This window comes from Ahaetulla prasina, chromosome 2, assembly GCF_028640845.1.
Source record: "Ahaetulla prasina isolate Xishuangbanna chromosome 2, ASM2864084v1, whole genome shotgun sequence".
NCBI classification, from domain to species: domain Eukaryota; kingdom Metazoa; phylum Chordata; class Lepidosauria; order Squamata; family Colubridae; genus Ahaetulla; species Ahaetulla prasina.
This window is the reverse complement of record NC_080540.1, coordinates 209,583,601-209,603,458: the sequence shown is the minus strand read 5'-3', so window position 1 is coordinate 209,603,458 and position 19,858 is coordinate 209,583,601. Positions and strand designations below refer to the sequence as shown.

Below are 19,858 nucleotides of genomic sequence, written 5' to 3'. Positions count from 1 at the left end.
AACTAGCCTTGTAGTGCAACCGGAACAATCTTCAACTAAATACACTCAAATGGAGCATACACATCAAAGACAAATTCCTTGTGTATCCAATCACACCTGGCCAATAAAGAATTCTATTCTATTCTATTCAAAATTTGCTCCAAGGTACTTAGCATATGCTTATCATACTTGAAATCTCAGGGCCAATGAGACAAATGATTGTAGGGCTGGCTGAAGTCCTCAGGCTACCTAAGATCAGCGTTGTAAAAATTTTGGAATTTGCCTTGTCCAATTTTTGTTCATATAAGATATATATATCTCTACAACATTCTTCATTAATATATTTCCAATCTGTTTACTGTTTATTCAGGAAAAGACAGCTAGTGTTGACCACACAGTGTGATTCTAACATATAACTTAAGAGCAATATTCACCCCATCTTTAATATAAAAATAAACTCACATATGTGAATTATTTATATGATCACGTGAATAAAGAAGGTGAATTGGCTATTGTAACATTAAGAAAACTAAAATCATGGCATCCGGCCCTCTCAATTCCTGGCAGATAGATGGAGAAGAAATGGAGGTAGTGACAGATTTTATTTTCCTGGGCTCCAAGATCACTGTAGAAGGGGACTGCAGACAAGAAATTAAAAGACGCTTGCTCCTGGGGAGGAAAGCTATGGCAAATCTAGACAGCGTACTAAAAAGCAGAGACATCACTCTGCCAACAAAAGTGTGTATAGTCAAGGCTATGGTTTTCCCAGTTGCAATGTATGGCTGTGAAGGTTGGACCTTAAGAAAGGCTGAGCGCCAAAGAATTGAGGCCTTTGAACTCTGGTGCTGGAGAAGAGTCCTGCATGTCCCTTGGACTGCAAGGCGATCAAACCGGTCAGTCCTAGAGGAGATCAACCCTGACTGCTCTTTAGAAGGCCAGATCCTGAAGATGAAACTGAAATACTTTGGCCACCTAATGAGAAGGAAGGACTCACTGGAGAAGAGCCTAATGCTGGGAAAGATTAAGAGCAAAAGAAGAATGGGACGACAGAGAACGAGGTGGCTGGATGGAGTCACTGAAGCAGTAGGTATGAGTTTAAATGGACTCCAGAGGATGGTAGAGGACAGGAAGGCCTGGTGGAACATTGTCCATGGAGTCACGATGGGTCGGACATGACTTCGCAACTAACAAAACAACAATTATAAAAACTGAGCAAAACCAGACAAATATGATTAAAATTCACATTTGATTCAATATGGAAAATGTTTCGCTTTAATAGCATTTGACAAGCAATATGTGCTTTTATCCCTGGTCATTTTTCCTTTCCTTTTTTTTTTTTTACCTTTAAAAGCATTTTTTCTACAACTTCTTCAGCCAAAGAGGTTGTAGAAAAAGTGCTTTTAAAAGGCTCCTCTGACGATCCCACCTGAGTTGCCTGATCGCCAGAACCCTTTAAAACCCTTTACAATCTCTTCGGCTGAAGAGGTTGTAAAAAAATGCTTTTGAAAGGTTCTGACGATCCCAGCTGAGCTGCGTGATTATCAGAGGCTTTTTTTCCCTTTTAAAACATTTTTTTGGCTGAAGAAAAATGTTTTTAAAAGTAGAAAAAACACCTTCTGATGATCGTGCCGTTCAGCTGGACATGGACGGGGGAGGCAGGGATTTTTGCTACCGGTTCTCCGAACCAGCCGCTGCCATAGCTACTGGATCAAATGATCCGGTCTGAACCGGGAGCATTTCACCTCTGCATTACATACATGTACACCCAAAGCAAAGTTCTATAGATGTGGAAGATAGAAAGTAATGCAAAAGTAATGCATAGTGTGTTCTGCATACTATGTAGTGTAAACTCAGCCATTTTTGTATTACTGCCATGAAGTGCTCATACAGATAGTCTTCAACTTATAACAATTTGTTTAGTGACCATTTGAAGTTACAACGGCACTGAAAAAAAGTGACTTGTGACTGTGTTCCACACGTACGACTGTTGCAGCATCCCCGTGTTCACATGAACAAAATTCAGACCCTTGGCAACTGACTCATATTAACGACAGTAGCAATGTCCCTGGGTCATGTGATCACCTTTTGCAGCCCTCTGACAAGCAAAGTCAATGGGAGAGCCAGATTAATTTAACAATCTTGTTACTAATTTAAAGTTGAAAAATCAAGCATTAAATTGATTCAGTTAACAACTGTGGTTAAAAAAAAGGTTGTAAAATTCACTTATTGTTTAGCAACAGAAATGTTGGGCTCAATTATGATCATTAGTTGAGGACTATTTGTATTCAGTCTCAAGCCATGCATAAGTAGCAACTATCTTTAACACTTTAAAGCATTGACATCTTTCCCCAGATTCATATACTGTAACAGCTGCTATAGAATTCTGGGAATAGATGTGGTTGCTTTGAAGGTGTTGCAGAGTAGTTAAGTTTGCATTCTTGTGTGCACTGAACCACCTTCTGGAGATTGAACCTGAAGTGCAGTCCATTTTTTTATTCTTCATAAAATTGTTTCACTGGAATGGGACAACTTGCTGCAGCCAACTTGCCATGGCCAACTTGCTGCGGGACAACTCGTCATGGGACTATTTAACAATTCAATTTAATTATTTAAAAAAAAACCAAAAAATTATTTTAATTTTTGTCATTCACATTTTATTCTCTCTCTCTCTTTTTGCATACCTTTTTTAAATGATTCTATTCCACCATGATATTAGTGTAAGCGAATTGTCCTGCGATGAGTTGGCCATGACGAGTTAGCCATGGCAAATTGCCATAGACCCATTTCACACATAGAGTCCTTTAATAGCCAAGCTGATAAACAAGAAAGTTATGAACAACTAGCAATACAGAAACATATAATTTTCAGTCCTACAAATGTCCTTTGAAGCATTGTTGAAGCAGCTGGCCTTTTGATGTCTGTGATAATTCATAAGCAATTATTTACAAGCTGCCACACCTGGAATGGAACAGCCTTCCTAAATTTAGAAAAATATTTTTTACAGGCAGCTACAGAAGGTGTCCACTGAGCCTCCCTGAACTCTGTTCAGGCTCCACTGCAAGCAGCCAGAGAATTCAAGTTCACACATTTGCATGCCATTCTGAAATTATTCCTGGGAAGCCAGTTAGTCATTGACTTAAGAGGACAGTTAAGCCAACTATTAACACACTTGAATTTCTACCTCACCTAATCCTAGAGAAGGAAGAAGATTGGTTAGTGCACTTTTAATCTCAGACTTGATACCATTTTGTAGCCCTCGAGGTGGGCAACTCATATCTATTACACTCAGATACCAGCTTTGCTGCCAGTGAATTTTGAGCCAAGAAATCTCAGCACAAGCCAACCAAATAGTTTTCTAATTTTGGAAGAGAGTACTATATGTGTACTAGACAAATTTCCGTATCTATGTCACTACAGATAGATAAAGCTTGTTCACATATATATCTATGAACTTCAATAGACTTATATGTATATATTTCACATTCTTATCCATCCTAAATCTATACCATGGAACTTCTATTGTTCAGCTGAAGATCCCTTTTAATAGAACTTCATACGAAGATATCATTTGGAAAACAATTTGAACTTGAAGCAGAAATTTTGGTTTGGAACACCAGCAGAAATTAAAGAATTAAAAAGTAAGGACAGAAACAACTAGACACAAGAACAGTTTTTTCCCGAACGCCATCACTCTGCTAAACAAATAATTCCCTCAACACTGTCAAACTAGTTACTAAGTCTGCATTACTATTAATCTTCTCATCGTTCCTATCACCCATCTCCTCCCACTTATGACTGTATGACTGTAACCTTGTTGCTGGTATCCTTAAGATTTATATTGACTGTTTCCCTAAGACTATCATTAAGTGTTGTGCCTTATGATTCTGACGAATGTATCTTTTCTTTTATGTATACCAAGAGCATACACTCCAAGATAAATTCCTTGTGTGTCCAATCACACTTGGCCATTAAAGAATTCTATTCTATTCTATTCTATTCTATTCTATTCTATTCTATTCTATTCTATTCTATTCTATTCTATTCTATTCTATTCTCAGTAAATGATGGAACTGGATGCCGCAAATGAATTATGGACTTTAATTTTAAACTGCCTACGACTAATAATCTAGAATATATGAAATATATATAGGTTTGAACTGGATTGGAAATAAATCTGATAGGAAATCAACCGTAGAACAAATATTCTTTAATCCAGGGGTGTGGAACCATGACCTTTTTATGACTTGTGGACTTCAACTCCCAGAATTCCTGAACCAGACATGCTGGCTCAGGAATTCTGGGAGTTGAAGTTCACAAGTCATAAAAGGGCCATAGATCCCCATCTCTGCTGAGTTTAATTCTGTATCTGGTGTGGTGAGAAGCCAAGCATTGTAGCTCTGTCATCTAGAGATGCTGAATACTGCACTGTTGTCAGACTCCAAAAACCTAAAAGGACACACTGAATTTATTCTATTCTATTCTAAATGTGGTACATTCAAATTTTAAAGAGAACCCGAGGAATTAGTACAAAACACAAAATGTATTTATAAAGCAGTGCCTGTAACCTTTCTGATCTTTGCAACTCAAAGAGATCACATTGCGTGCCAAAATGCATGACCATGAAGAATACACTACATCCTACAACATCTTGAGTCTCCAAAGACCTATGCAAGGGTCCTCTTTGTAGACTTTAGTTCAGCATTCAATACCATCATTCCAGACATTCTTCTAACTAAGCTAAACCAGCTACAGGTACCGGAACAGACTTGTAAGTGGATCACAAGCTTCCTAACAAACAGGAAGCAGCAGGTGAAGCTAAGCAAGATCACATCAAATACCTGTACAATTAACACAGGGGGCCCCCAAGGCTGTGTGCTCTCCCCACTTCTCTTCTCTCTGTATACCAATGACTGCATCTCCAATGATCCATTTGTTAAGCTACTGAAGTTCGCAGATGACACAACAGTGATTGGTCTCATTCGAGACAATGACGAATCCGCATATAGACGAGAGGTCGAACAACTAGCCTTGTGGTGCAACCAAAACAATCTGGAACTGAACACACTCAAAACCGTAGAAATGGTGGTAGATTTTAGGAAAAACCCTTCCATACTTCCACCTCTCACAATACTTGACAACACAGTATCAACAGTAGAAACCTTCAAATTTCTGGGTTCTATCATATCGCAAGATCTCAAATGGACAGCTAACATCAAAACATCATTAAAAAGGACAACAAAGAATGTTCTTTCTGCGCCAACTCAGTAAGCTCAAACTGCCCAAGGAGCTGCTGATCCAATTCTACAGAGGAATTATTGAGTCTGTCATTTGCACCTCTATAACTGTCTGGTTCGGTTCTGCAACCCAACAAGAAAAACACAGACTTCAGAGGATAATTAGAACTGCAGAAAAATAATTGCTACCAACTTGCCTTCCATTGAGGACCTGTATACTGCACGAATCAAGAAGAGGGCCGTGAAAATATTTGCAGATCCCTCGCATCCTGGACATAAACTGTTTCAACTCCTACCCTCAAAACGACGCTATAGAGCACTGCACACCAGAACAACTAGACACAAGAACAGTTTTTTCCCGAAGGCCATCACTCTGCTAAACAAATAATTCCCTCAACACTGTCAGACTATTTACTGAATCTGCACTACTATTAATCGTTTCATAGTTCCCATCACCAATCTCTTTCCACTTATGACTGTATGACTATAACTTGTTGCTGGCAATCCTTATGATTTATATTGATATATTATCATCAATTGTGTTGTAAATGTTGTACCTTGATGAACGTATCTTTTCTTTTATGTACACTGAGAGCATATGCACCAAGACAAATTCCTTGTGTGTCCAATCACACTTGGCCAATAAAATTCTATTCTATTCTATTCTATCTCTTCTTGAAACACAGGGGAAATATTTGTAAAAATGAATGTAAATTCAGAGGTTTTTTTTTTTAATGTAAGCAGTTCTGAAAGCCTGTTGAAATTACAGTGGTATCTTGGTGCTCAGTTACTTCAAAACTCATCAAATTTGGTTTTCAATGCATTTTGATGTGAAAATGTAGTCCTGGTACTCATTGTTTGTTTGGTACTTGATGTGCTGCAAAAGGGGGGTGAGCCGCAGAGGGCGGACACGAAGTCAGCCATGCTGGGAAGGTAACTGACCTAAGAAAAGGGACAGATAGGGAGTCAAGCCCAGCCAAAACAAAGTGTCACGGGATAAGTCACAAAGTTTTTTGTCATCTTTTTTAGTACTCATCATGCCTTCTGAAACCAATTAAGGACGAGTACTGAGGTACCACTGTATAAGCTTAAAGTAAGAAACTTGGCATTTCCACTAGCTTTTGTTAGAATATTGCTGTTAGCAATGGTACAATTACACCATATGGCTACAAAGGGAATCTCTAATTTAATTTTATTAAGTAGACATAGAATACCAGGACTATTTAAGACAGGAAGAATGTATGTATGATAAAAGAATGGGACTGTCACACTATAGTCAGCCTAGCTTTTACTTATTGTTCTTTTTAATCTGAATCTTGGACATGGCTCGGAGCTTGAACTGATAGCTTCATACTTGATTGAACTGGATTTGGTAAAAAATAAAAGAAAAAGTAGAAATAAATATATCAGTCTGTTTCCAGGCTATTATTTTGAGATGTGCATTCACAAATCTTTCATCTTTGCTTACTATTTTTTTTATTTAATTAATCTCCAGATTAATTTGCAGAAGATTGTACAGATATTATTCATTTAAAAAAATATTTCTGTAATTTATATGCCACTGAATTCCACGAAGATTCTGAGCAGCTGACAAATGATGCAAAAATAAAATATCAGGAAAAAATAAATAAAACCTAAACTGAAAACCATTATCAGCCGGTCTTCCTATTAGAAACATTTTTTGCATAATAGCTTTGGAAAATCCTGCCACTTATTTGCATTTGCAGCAAAAAAAGGGAGAAAAGTTGCAATAAAAACTGTCTTCTTTTTTGTATGATCTACCTATTTATCTCTTCAGCATTCACATTTATTTCTGTTTACTTTAGCTCTTTATAGCTTAAGACATGTTTTGAATACAGGTTCACAACAGTTAGGATGTTCTTTTAAGAAGAAAGAAATCTGGAGACGACTTCCGGTATCCAGCGGCAACGGACGTCTGGAAGGTTTCTCCTGCCTCCAGCGCCCGAATCCGGCCGCCGCCGAGGCCCTCAGGGGCCAGGTGTTCCGAAAAGGACACCTGCCGTACGGACGGCTCGCCAGGGGTCTCCCAGCCGATATACAGGACTGTGGGGACCGATGCTGGCGCGTCCTAGGCTTGGCGGGGTTCGGAGGCCACAGGCCGCGGCCATTATTTTGGTCGTCGCCTGGGCGCTGTGATGATACCGGGCATTGGATTTATAACTGCAGCAGCCTGGTGGTGAACAGGGCACGGAGAAGAATTGAGGAGGAGAAGGAAGGGAATATCGGTAAACGTGAGTGGAGTGCTCCGAGTGCGGGGGTTTTCTCCCCTGCGGTTGGAAGGAGCACGAGTTATTCTGGAGAGAGGAGAACTTAAAATAAGAAGATTACGGTTTTGTGGAGCTCTGGAGAAGAGGTGATGGAGAAATTTAGGAGGGAAGGTTTGAGGCCCCTCCTTCTGGGGAACAGTGGTGGCGTCCAGCTTCCGCCTTCACTATGAGAATTTTGATGACATCACTTCCCTTCGGCTTCCTGGTTGCCTAACTGTACTCTGGACTCGGTGCTCCTGTGGGGGCCCCCTGGTGGATCTGGAGGAAATTACAAGGGTACTGTGCTTGCCTGAGGATTTTGAATACTTTTTTTCAAATGGCAAAGGTCAGAGACCAACTGCTGGAGAGATGGAGAATTCTGGAAAAGTTATTCAATATGGACAAGATATTGGATGATTTGCAAAGAGGCCAAACGGAAATAAGAGCAGAAATTGTGACTATCCAAAAGGATTTAAAGGATACTCAACAAGTCTCAGCAGAAAACAAGCAGAAAGTGGAAGGTCTGGAGGGTGAGATGCGGGCAGTGCAGAAAGAGAGGAGGCGACAGGCAATGCTGTGCTTGGACTACAGATGGATAAAATGTCTTATTTCCTTAGGTTTCAAAATTTGGAAGAAGTGGACCAAGAAGACTTGAGAGATGTTGTGACTAAATTGTTGGGAGAATTTCTTGGGAGAGGTGTTGATTTCATGAATTGGGATGTGGATCGAGTTTATAGAGTTAATTACAATATGCACGCACGCATGCAGTTCCCAGAGAGGTTCATGTCAAATTTGTGAGAAGAGGCGAGATGAAATTCTTAGAAAACATAGGAGTGGGGCACTGATTTACAGGGGCAGGAGATAGCCATTCTGAGGCAGATTCCCAGACAGGTGCGTGAAAAAGAAAGAAATATTATTTTTGTCAAGCAAATTGTACCAGAAGGAGTGGGCTTCAGATGGCTGATGCCAGAGGGATTGATGATTTTCCGGGAGGGCATTACGAAAAAATCAGTACAATTGTGGAGGCTACGGCCTATGTGGAGGAACACAAAGCCTTCCTGGAATCAGATGACCCAGGAATTGAAGAAGGGGAGGTTATAGATCATGGGGCTGAAGCGGCTGCCGCTGTTGCGGCCCTGGAGTTGGGTCAGGCTGAACCCAGAGTTCTGAGATCCAAAACTAGGAAGTGATAAAGATATTTGGGATTGTGTTGGTTTTCCTTATTCTCTTTTGTACGATATTCTGATTATTCTTGACTCTTCTTTATTACGTATTTAAAATTTGCAAACTTAGCTACTTCGTGTCACCTGCTTGCCTTATGGCTGTTGTATGTGTTAAAAAATTTGAGTAAAATTCTTATTTTAGATAAGAAAAATGAAAATTTACCATACCTGATATGTATTTGTATAAACCTTTTTTGACTAATAAAAACTTTTTGAATAAAAAAAAAAAAAAAAAAAAAAAAAAAAGAAGAAAGAAATCTGAATGAAAGCTACAAGCAATTAAAATGGTAGGTTATGTCCCTATTTTTAAAGCTATATCCTTTTTTTTCTTGTAATCCTGAATTGCATTTTTATGACACAAAGAGGTTACCAGATTTGCATTTTAGTTATTATTTGAGATGCCAGCTGAATGCTGAATATTGTGGAGGTGCAAGAATAATAGTTGGGCTGATAATCCATGACACATAGATATAGTCCAGCATCCATCTTTGACATGTCAAGCAGTTAACATGATGAGCTAGAACCAGGAAGACTAGATTCCAGTCCACAGTTATAGAAGTTCACTAGATCACTCTTAGCTGATCCGGGGAAAAATAAAGGAGGGAGCAATAGATATGTTGTGATCAGATATTGGAGGGAAGGTGGAATATATGTCAGATGAATGAATGCTTTACTTTTGTTCTGAGTATGGCATTCAAAAGGAATGAGGCAGTAGTGGGTTTCAATTTTCTTCGCTACTGGTTCGCTATTGGGAAGCTTCTGCGCGTGCACAGAGCATGTTTGATGACGTCCGGGTGGGTGGGCAGTCTCCCACCGCCGCCGCTAACAGTTTGCCCCAACCGAGGTGAACCACCACTGGAATGAGATGCTGCACATAGCTCTACCACCAAGACTGCTATGTGCATTTGATCTGCAAGGTTGGACTTGGGATTTAATGGCTGTTTGCTCAAACATACACAGAATTTTCTGTATCGTTAGAAATTCTGCTTCCTAAGACTTTCCCAGCAGTACTGGTATAACTCTGGGCAACTAATTTTCCACAGTGTTTTCTTTCTTGCTGAAGTTAATCTAATATTTCAGAGCGTCCCAAGCTATCTACCAAGATTTGCCCTCACAAAACGTTTCACAGATCAAGCCAATTCTATTAGACTTACTAAATTCAGCAGCAATATGAATTTGTTAATGCATGAGAACAATAAATAAACAAATGGAAACAATGATATCATAGAGAATGTGTGGATTTCCCCTTCCTGGGCATGAATGAGGGCGATTGTTTGTGCTCTCTAGACTCCCTCCCTCCCCACGGTTGTTATTTTTGCACTATGCACGTTCTGGGAAAATGATGCTTTACTTTGCCTAAGCAAAGTACCACATAAGGACTCTTCATTCATTGGCACAAATAGTTGGTTCTGTGAAGACTGAAGACTGTGTTTTCTTTATGCATTACATGTTCTGCAGGAGGCTGCATTCAGCACTAATCCCCCGGTCCTGTTGTACAGCTATGGACATCCTGCGTTATGCATCTCTGTAGGGCTCCATTGTGTTCAGTGTAACCATATTCTAGTCCAGAGAATATGCTGGCTGGAGAATTCTGGGAGTTGAAGTCCACAAGTCTTAAAGCTGCCAAGTTTGAAGACCTCTGTTCTAGTCAATGAGACACTTGATCCTTTTTTCCACTGGTGTCATCCACAACTATGCAAGTGGTAAATACTATTTGTACTTAGTTACTAAAATGCATAAGATAACTGCACTTTTTGGCACATGTTTAAAGGTCTACAAAACCATATTACTTTGAAACAGGTGACTATAGATGAAAGGGGGACTGCATATGTAGTGGCTTACTAAGCTAAAAGTGATGGTAAACAGGCACTAAACATCCTCCTAATTTTGCCAGTTGCCAGGGTTTTGTTATCTATCTGGAAGATTGCAACATATGAACATTGGGCTACAAGTGGCTTGCTCAGTCTTGGCTATACTGTACTTATGAGGGGTTCTCAAAACTGCAGTTTTTCTTGGGCCCCAATGATGAAAAAATTGAATGGTAGCTTCCACATTGAGCCACTTTTTAAAAATAAGCCCAAGGGTTGGCATCAATATTGAGTCCAAGTAAACTGCTGAGGTCTTACAATTGATCAAAGTTTCAGCATAGCCTTGGTGAACAGTTCAAAAATCAGCTTCAGCCAGAGAAACAGTTTATTAAGCAGCATTGATGAAGATTCATATTCAGTACTGAGTTTAAGAACTCAAAATAGCAAGAGTTGGCATACTTTTAAAAGGGCTGATCAGGTTTTGTCAGATAATCAGTATGAAACAGTCAAAGCCAATAGAGGGAAGATTCCTCCAAGTTCTATTTGTAATTCACCAGGCCTTAAAGAAATTTCACTCTAGGGTTTGTCTTCTTCAAATGAGCTATCATCTTTTGTTAAGATCAAATGTTATCAAACACAAAATTAAGTATTGCAAAACATACATTTAAGCAGCAAATAATGCCTTAACCTGCATGATTTAGAAATGGGATTATCTATAGAAGAGCAATGGGGAGAGGAAGATGTAGGGAAGAGAAGGGAAGGGTTTATTCCCTGCTGTTTGCCTCAAATGAGTAGGAAACTCAATTAGTATCTGCAGAACACAAATCTGCTGTTGTGATAAATCAATTAAATGGAAATTTAAATAATGTAAGATTGTGTTTGCAATAATTCCAACTCTATTGGAAGTCAGAAGTAATTAACACAATTGTTGCGATTTAATCAAAGTAAATTTTGATCCGTTAAAAATACCCCAAACACCTTATATCTGTTATTCATTATAAGCATTACAATAGCAGTCATCATGACTTATAAACTTCATGGATATTAGTAGAAGGTTAAATGGTGTTAAAACAATTAGATTTGTAATACATATATATTTAATAAAGTCCTTGACTCTGGCAACTCATACAGTTGCAATGGAATGACTCTCCATTTCTAACTAATTCTAAAATGTTTTGGTCATAGTTTGCATATCTTGAAATCAGTAATTGTGTACTGCCTGGACATACAGTATGAACAGATTCAGTTGTAATTCTCCTCTGATACAAAATCTTTTGTAACATTAATGATATAAATATATGTGAAGTATCTAGGCTGTGTTAAATCCCCAACATTCAAACATTTCTATTAAAGGTAGTCCTCATTTTGCAACTACTTGTTCAGTGATTGTTTGAAGTTATAATGGCACTGAACAAGGAGACCCTGCAGTCACATGATTGCAATTCCAGGCACTTGGCAACTGGCACCCAATTATAACAGTCAAAAAAAATCTCGTGGTCACATGATCACCATTTTCAACCTTCATTGACTTCATTCTACTTTCTCCAACAGAAGCAGCTTGACTTTTAACACTGGAATATACTGCACGGTGCATTGCAAGGAGCAATTCAGAATAAGATAGCTTCTTGCAAACCTGGTTTACATTTGTAATTGGCCACTGGGAGGAAAGCATGAAGCTGTCCTATAGATATTTTATTATATCTCTGAAAACTCCAAATGGTTGTGTAGCTGTCATTTCAGCGGGACAAATATTTAATTTGGTTTTTTATATTGTGTTTAAATAATATTAGCTAACTTGCATTTTGTGGACAAATAAATGGATTGGAATAAAACTCCTCTTTGATTTATATATTTCCCCCAATTCTGTAATGTAGTTCTCACATTAAGAATTATATTTCAAAATATTTTTATCGGGGAAAACTGAACACAGAAATGTGGAATGTGAAAAAAATATTAATGAAACTCACAAAACTTTTTCATTATACAAACACTTTAAAAGCTAAATGAACCTTACGTTTTTGAATAGAGTAAGGACTAATTCTTACCCATGAACTAGAAATAAGCTCTGGTGTTACACCAAGTATAGAGAGTTACTGCCAATTTAGTTACTAAGTAAACATAACTGCCACATTTTGTTATAGTACCAACTGTGTATTTTAAAATTCCTATGTATCAGTAACACTTAATGTTTGATAGCTGCATACAAGTCCCATCATCACTTCAAACATAGTAATTTATAATTAAGTACTTTACATGTACTTAATATATAAAGCTTTCCAATGTTATATATTCAAATTAAATAAAATTTGAGGAATTTCCATATTGTAAAAAACCTGCAGATTGGACATGATTTTAAAGTGCTTGTGAAGGAAGTTGAAGAGGTAAACTTCCAATTTTCCACATTATTCCACAAAATAACAAACCATTTTGTGGGGAAGATAATCCCAAGAGATAAACTGACATTACAGCAAATATTCCATCAAAAACGAAAGTATTTAAGGAAAGTTCAACGTAAACCATAGTTTTCCCATTTAGTATTACTCTGTATTGTATAAAAAAAAAATCCATCCATCATACTAGATAGAAGTAGGTACGAGGTTTAAATCCAGCATGTACATTAGAATTTGCAACTTAATGTACTGGCGGCAGATCTCTACTTCTATTTTAAATTGAGATCTGATGTACATTCTATAAATATCAGATAACTGCCTAGATAACTGGTCAACCCTGCTGGGTTTCTTAAGAGTTTTTGGAATTCATTTGTGCCAGGTCATTTAGTGGTTGCATCATCACATAACAATGTTCCTGTTTTTTAAAATCAAAATGCAATTTAGAGCTGTCAGCCCACTCATTCACTCAAAACCAAGACTCGTTCATATGACTGTTGCATTAAGTAATTTCAGATGCACCAAAACAATTGTACTATAAATAAAACTCTACTTGTCCATCTTATCGCATTGAAGAAAATGTTTTCGTAGAAACAATTCAATTATTTTTTAAAAAATAATTTTATTAAGCTTTTTAATGGTTTAAAAGCAGTGTATATATTTTACGTTGAAAGTAAGGATAAAGAAAAATAATAAGTGAAGAACTAAAAGGGGAAAAAAGAATGTCACAAAGAAGTTTCTTCTGATTGTCTTAACACTGATTATAAACGTATTTATATTTTACCCTCTCTAAGGTTCATCATAATTTTCTTCTTTCCATAATCTATCCTTCCTAATTATCAAATCTAAAAATCACAAGTTCATTTCTTTCTTTTTTCCAACAAAAAATCGATAATGAAGAAATAATTCAATTCTTCAGCCATAACTTAGTGGGCTATGCTTGCAAAGACAGTCATCATGTATCTTACAACTGATTATTGGAATCAAGTACTATATACCTTGATCCTAGAGGAGTGAAACTATTAGTTTTCCTTCTTACTATATTTAATCATCCAAACAATTTCTCCAGACATGGGAGTTAACAACTTGGTTTTTTTAAAAAAAAATCCAAAATTCTCTGAATGACAAATTTAGTTCTCCTTATTCAATTCTTGTCACACACAATAAAAATGTCAGCATTTATAAAACACATAGGCTTTGAGAATATAGTGCATTATTTGTTTATGTAAATTCTTTGTGTCCTGATAGGACTTTATCAAGTATCAGTAGTGAACCAACTTTACTTTATTGTTCATATGCTCTAAATATTACAGGATTGTAGATGATTGGTGTTTCAAAGGGCTCTCCCTCTGGACTTAACTTCACAGGGAAAACATTTTGGTAATATACAATTTCCAGAGGATCACCCTGGATACCTGCTTCAAAGTCAGGCCCTAACTCTATACTCTCTTTCAGTGCCATTATTTGTATATTTTAGTATGTCTTCTATAATATCTTGATTAGAAAACCAAAACTCTAGCTTCATTAACTGGACTTTTCTTGTCCTGTTCTTGCTCCACAGTCTTTCAGAGGAATTTCACTCATATTCTCAAACTTAACTCTTCTAATAATACTGCTATTTGCTTTTCTTGCCAAGTCTGGAATATTTTCCATTTGCTCTATGGCATTATTCCAAGGGAATTATGTGTGGAAAGAATAGCCAGCGTCGCAGCTGGCATTTCTCCCCTAAAGCGTCTCTGGAACAATCCTATGTTGTGTTGTAGCACAATTCTTAAGAAGGTATTCTAGGAAAAAACAAGATGGTAGCCCCAGAATATCCCTCCCCAGGTCTTGCTGTACTGCCTCATCGTAGTGGAGAGGAGGGTGTTTCTGGGAGGGATAAGCAAAGAACATACACTGAGCAGTATTTTTCCTAGGCGTGGGGGTCATACCACATGCCCAGGTAAAACAAGCAGGCACTTCTATTCCTGTATATTTTCTAAGAAAATCACATGGAAAGAAAACATAAAATTATTGACAATATATTGCTGAATGATGGGACCCTCAAGTTGGATCACACTCTACATGCTACTGAGGAAGAGCTGAGGACCTTTTCGAGTACTAATAGTATTTATGATGTGTCTAGATTAAAACTTTGGGACATCTACTTGCTGACATTGCCATACAGGAAAAGAAAAACTGAAGCTGCAAAGACAGAATTACAGTAGGAACGTGAAACATTACCGAAAGCTCAGGACAGGAAAGAGGAAGTGAAACAAGGACTAACTGGCCTCTTAGGCATCAGCGAATCAGACACTTTAAATTATAAAATCATGCTGTTTATTATTGAGGATATGAAAAACAAAGACGCATTCTGCTTTTATAGTTAGGAAGGGTATAGCAAGAACAGTACTTCACTACAATACAGTAAATGACTGAATAATATTGGCTGTAATTTGTGAACAATCCTTTATCAAGCAGATCATTCAGATGTAGGCTTTATGCTCTACAGATGCAGAGAGCATCTACGATCAACTTAAATTTGAAATTGATAGAATTGAATTTGAATTTGAAATTTGAAATTGATAGAATGTGCTGTTTGTGATTGGAGACTGGAATGAAGTTGGAAACACAAAAGAGAAAACGTAGTTGGATTGTACGGTTTTAGAAAATCCAAATTCAGCAGTATCTATTCCAGTAACTTCTTCATAACTAACGTTGTTGTCAAACAATCAAAATTAAGCCTCTATATATGGGGACATGACTAGACAGAGTATATAGAAATCAAATTGAATATATTATTACTTAAAATATATATAGAGGAACTCAATTAAAGCATCAAAGACATGGCCAGATGCTGACTTTCCTGATCCTGATCCTAAAACCGTTTTGCTTTGTTAGTTTGGAAGGGTATAGCAAGAACAGTACTTTACCTTTCTGATTCTACTGTTAATGCTTTATTTTGTGTGTCAAGAACTGCAATGAATTTGTTGTTTCCTGCTCATTTTTCAGGCCATTTTTGGGCAGTTCTTTTCTCTCTTATGTTTCTTTTACTTCTATGTATTCCTATGGCCTTGCTGCTCTGTTGCTCTCTGCTTTTATTCGTTCTTCAAGTATCTTTTTATTCTACAGGGACCAATTATCTGCCTAAAAATGGGAGATTTTACACTTTATTTTACGTCTGCAAGCAGGAGTAAAATTTATTCTTTATTCTGGATTCTTCTTCTTTTGAAGAATAGGATAGGATAGGATAGGATAGAATTCTTTATTAGCCAAGTGTGATTGGACACACAAGGACTTTCTCTTGTGTTTCTCTTGTGTTTCTTCCTTAGATTTCAGTGCTAATTTCTCTTTCTTTGGTTAGTTTGAAGATATTTTGCAGGTCTAATGTAAGAGAAGACAAGTTTCCTCATTTAGCCGAGTGGATTGGCAGTTGAATTTTGAGGTCCTGATATGCCTTTAAAGAGCCATTTTTCAATTTTTTTAAAATCTGCCTTTTTCATCCTCTGCTGGTTCCTTTAATTATTATTTGTGAAGAGTTTGTTTTCACTAGAAATCAAACATGCATTTAGTTCATAAAGAGTGGCAGCACTTAGCAACTTTGGCTGATCTCTAAGGCTAGGAAGGTTTGGATTTTATTAATATTTGAATTAATAAAGTGATATTTGAAGTCTATAATGCCTAGAAAAAAAGTAACACAGGGAAGCAGCAGCAAGATGGATGGAGTCAATTAAGAGGTAATGGGACACCACTGAGGACCTGAAGGACCTGGTTGGAGAAAACTTATTATAGACAAAATCTATGTATTTGGTTTCTAAGAGTAGACACCAAACTCATGGCACATAATCAATCAATCAATTTATATTTGGACCAGGGGCCATCAAAAAATCCAAAAGTTCCAAACTATACTGATATGATTAAAAAATAACTCTAGAAGAAAGCTGTGGCAAATTACTTTTATCTTGTCATCAAGATAAATTGTGTTCCCATAATTAACAGGGATTGATTAACTCATGGGAGATTTCATCTTAGTTCACTTTTGCAGCTTATATCTTCTTTAATACAAAGATAAAAAGTTTACATTACTTGGTTCTAAATCATGAGCATTAAGTTAATGCTCTGTTCAAATTGCTGTTATTTTGCCACACTTGGATATTTTTCTCAAAAAGGGATTCATATAATGAATGATACGGAGATACAATTTTCTGAGTAACCGTAATATGAAACCATAGTATGAAAACAAGGTAAGAGTCTTTCTGAGCATGCTCATAAATTAATCTATCAAAGCTTGGATCAACACCTAGTGAGAAAAGTGACTCACTAAAAAGTCATAAAAAATATTCAAGAAAGCAACTGGGATAAAGTAAGGTGACGGTGCACTAATGGTATTCTGAACAACTTTATATAATTTATTTCCAATATTCTACTAGGTTAGAATAAAAACAGAAGACAAAATATTTCAGAAATGTTATTATTATGAATCCAACTCCAGAGCTTTTTCTCATTTTCACTGCAATCCTATAACGAATATATTCAAATGTAAACCCCTCTGATTTTACTTTCAAGCAAAATATATCTGTACCTTTAGGCCTTTTCGAAGTCCAGCCAGAATTCCTATTTTACATCAGATATGAGTTATTTATGCATTTTCTTCTTGATTTTCAGCTAATGAAAGTGCTTTTCTCCAACAAACAGATTACTAGCCAATTCATACAAGTTCAGCAGCATGCACTATTTTTCAAGCTATCCTGCATTTCAAGAGCTGATGTGAGTTGCAGTTCAGCAACTCCTGGAGACCACAGGTTATAAATGTAATTAATAAAAGTGATATCATACTTATTTTTTAACCATCCCCCAATGAAATCATTAGTTTATTCATAGATAATGTCAGTAAGTCACTAACCTTGACTTTGTTTTATTTTATTTTATTTTGAAGCATTTCTGTTTTTACAGCACACTATGTTTTGCATTACACTGACAGTATAGTTTACAAGAGGGCAAAAAAAATGAGCCTCATTCATTTATCCAAGGTTAAAAAAAATGTGGACCTACTTATGGATGTTGCCTTCAAGCTTTTTCACTTTCAGCTCATCTTCTTCTGACTGTCTCTTCCTGGCTTCTTCCTCGGCCGGAGAACTTGCAGGAATTCCCTGCATCAGCCATTTTTCCCGAAGAGCTTTTGACTGGGTGAGAGATAACAGAGGAAAGAAAGAAAGGGGGAAAAAGCACACAAGATATTAGAAGTGACATTAGAAGAATTCTGCTCCTAAATATTTAATAACCCTTCTTAAAGCTACCGGTTAGTGCTTTCAGCATTAGACTAATTCATGACTCCCTTAAGGGACTAATCTAGATCCCTGCTCAGCCAAGGTGTCACATCTAATTTATGAACAACAGGGCTGTTGATTTTATGTCTCAAAATAGTTTTAATTTGCAACAGTCAGAAGACAAACAGATAAAATGAATCAACAACTCAAGGATTCTGAACTAAGCTGAAGACTTTTAGAGGGAAAGGGAAAGAATTACATTAAAAGAGAACAACTAGCATATCCAGCTGTGAAGTAATTTTTAAACAAGCAAACTAACATGATTAAATATAAAGAATGAAATGAAGCCTATGCATGAAATTGTGTAAAAATAACTATGCCTAAAACAACTAAAATGATGCAATTAATGGAAAGCATTCCAAAGGAGTAAGAACAATTACTGACAAATGGTACATACTGGTACTCTATTGGCCCAAATTAGTTTAAATGTTTCTTTATAAACTTATGCTATCCATTTCAATGGCTCTGGCTAGCTTACAAAAAGACATATACTGTACATGTTCAAATTTGTAAAATAATGTAAAAAATGTAAAACCAATGTTAAAACAAAATGGATTTATCCAGTGGTGAAATCCAATTTTTTTTACTACCGATTCTGTGGGCATGGCTTGGTGGATGTGGTGTGACTTAGTGGGCGTGGCTTAGTGGCATGGCAGGGGAAGGATACTGCAAAATCTCTATTCCCACCCTACTCCAGGGAAACGATACTGCAAAATCCCCATTCCCACCCCATTCTGGGGGAAGGATACTGCAAAATCTCCATTCCCACCCCATTGTGGGGCCAGCAAGAGGTGGTTTGCCGGTTCTCCGAACTACTCAAAATTTCCGTTACCGGTTCTTCAGAACCTGTCAGAACCTGCTGGATTTCCCCCTTGGATTTATCTATCCAATGTTTTATGAAATTCTTTCTGGCTACTCTACATACATGAAAGATTCATGCTTGGTTAGATTCCAAATATTGGAGAAGTAATAGAACACAGGTGACCTTAGTCTTCAGCGATGTTAATGTATCTATGGATTTTGACCCAAGCTACAACAAATGAGACAAGTCCTAATTGTATAAGATAATGGTTTATATTTCCAGCAACAAAGCGATCATAACTGACACCTCTGATACTGTGAGGTATCCAACACACAAGAAATAACCTAATCTGTTGCACTAGCTACTTATTATAGAGCCAGTTTAATAGTTGTTAAGGAACCAGGCAACTATCTGGGGAAATGTGAGTTCTAGTTGCATCTCAAGCATGACTAAGCCATACACTTTCTATCAGCCCTAGGAAAGAGGAAATTGTTCTGAAATCGTGCCAAGAAAACTGCAGGAATTAGTCCAGGCTATCATCAGTCCAGGAGTCAACACTGCAGGAATCACTTCAGGAGTCAATACTGGCTCAAAGGAACCCAATGAAGAAAAAACTTTCTACATATTAAGTTTTAATGAACAAATCTAAATTCAGAGTTTTTGAAATAACTTGTCACTAATTTGCAAGAACAGCATAATCAAACTTGTTATTCATTTGCATCTTTTCTATTTAATAACATATTTACACTCCTTATCTAACTTTGCTTTTTTCTGTACAAGAAATATACATTTCTCTTATAAAGATATTTTTTCATAATATCCTACAGGTAACTCTTCAAGCAAATGCATTTG

At 37.0% G+C, this 19,858-nt stretch overlaps 1 protein-coding gene across 7 annotated transcripts in view; it reads right to left on the bottom strand.

Annotated features, from left to right (window-relative positions):
• The window catches only part of PALM2AKAP2 (PALM2 and AKAP2 fusion), a 310,829-nt gene that overhangs the window by 194,244 nt on the left and 96,727 nt on the right, over positions 1 to 19,858 (bottom strand). For all 7 annotated transcript variants that reach the window (XM_058173903.1, XM_058173905.1, XM_058173907.1 and 4 more), the window contains one exon: positions 17,930 to 18,060. In XM_058173903.1, coding sequence (XP_058029886.1) covers positions 17,930 to 18,060 — 131 coding nt within the window. The remainder of the gene's footprint in view (positions 1 to 17,929; positions 18,061 to 19,858) is intronic.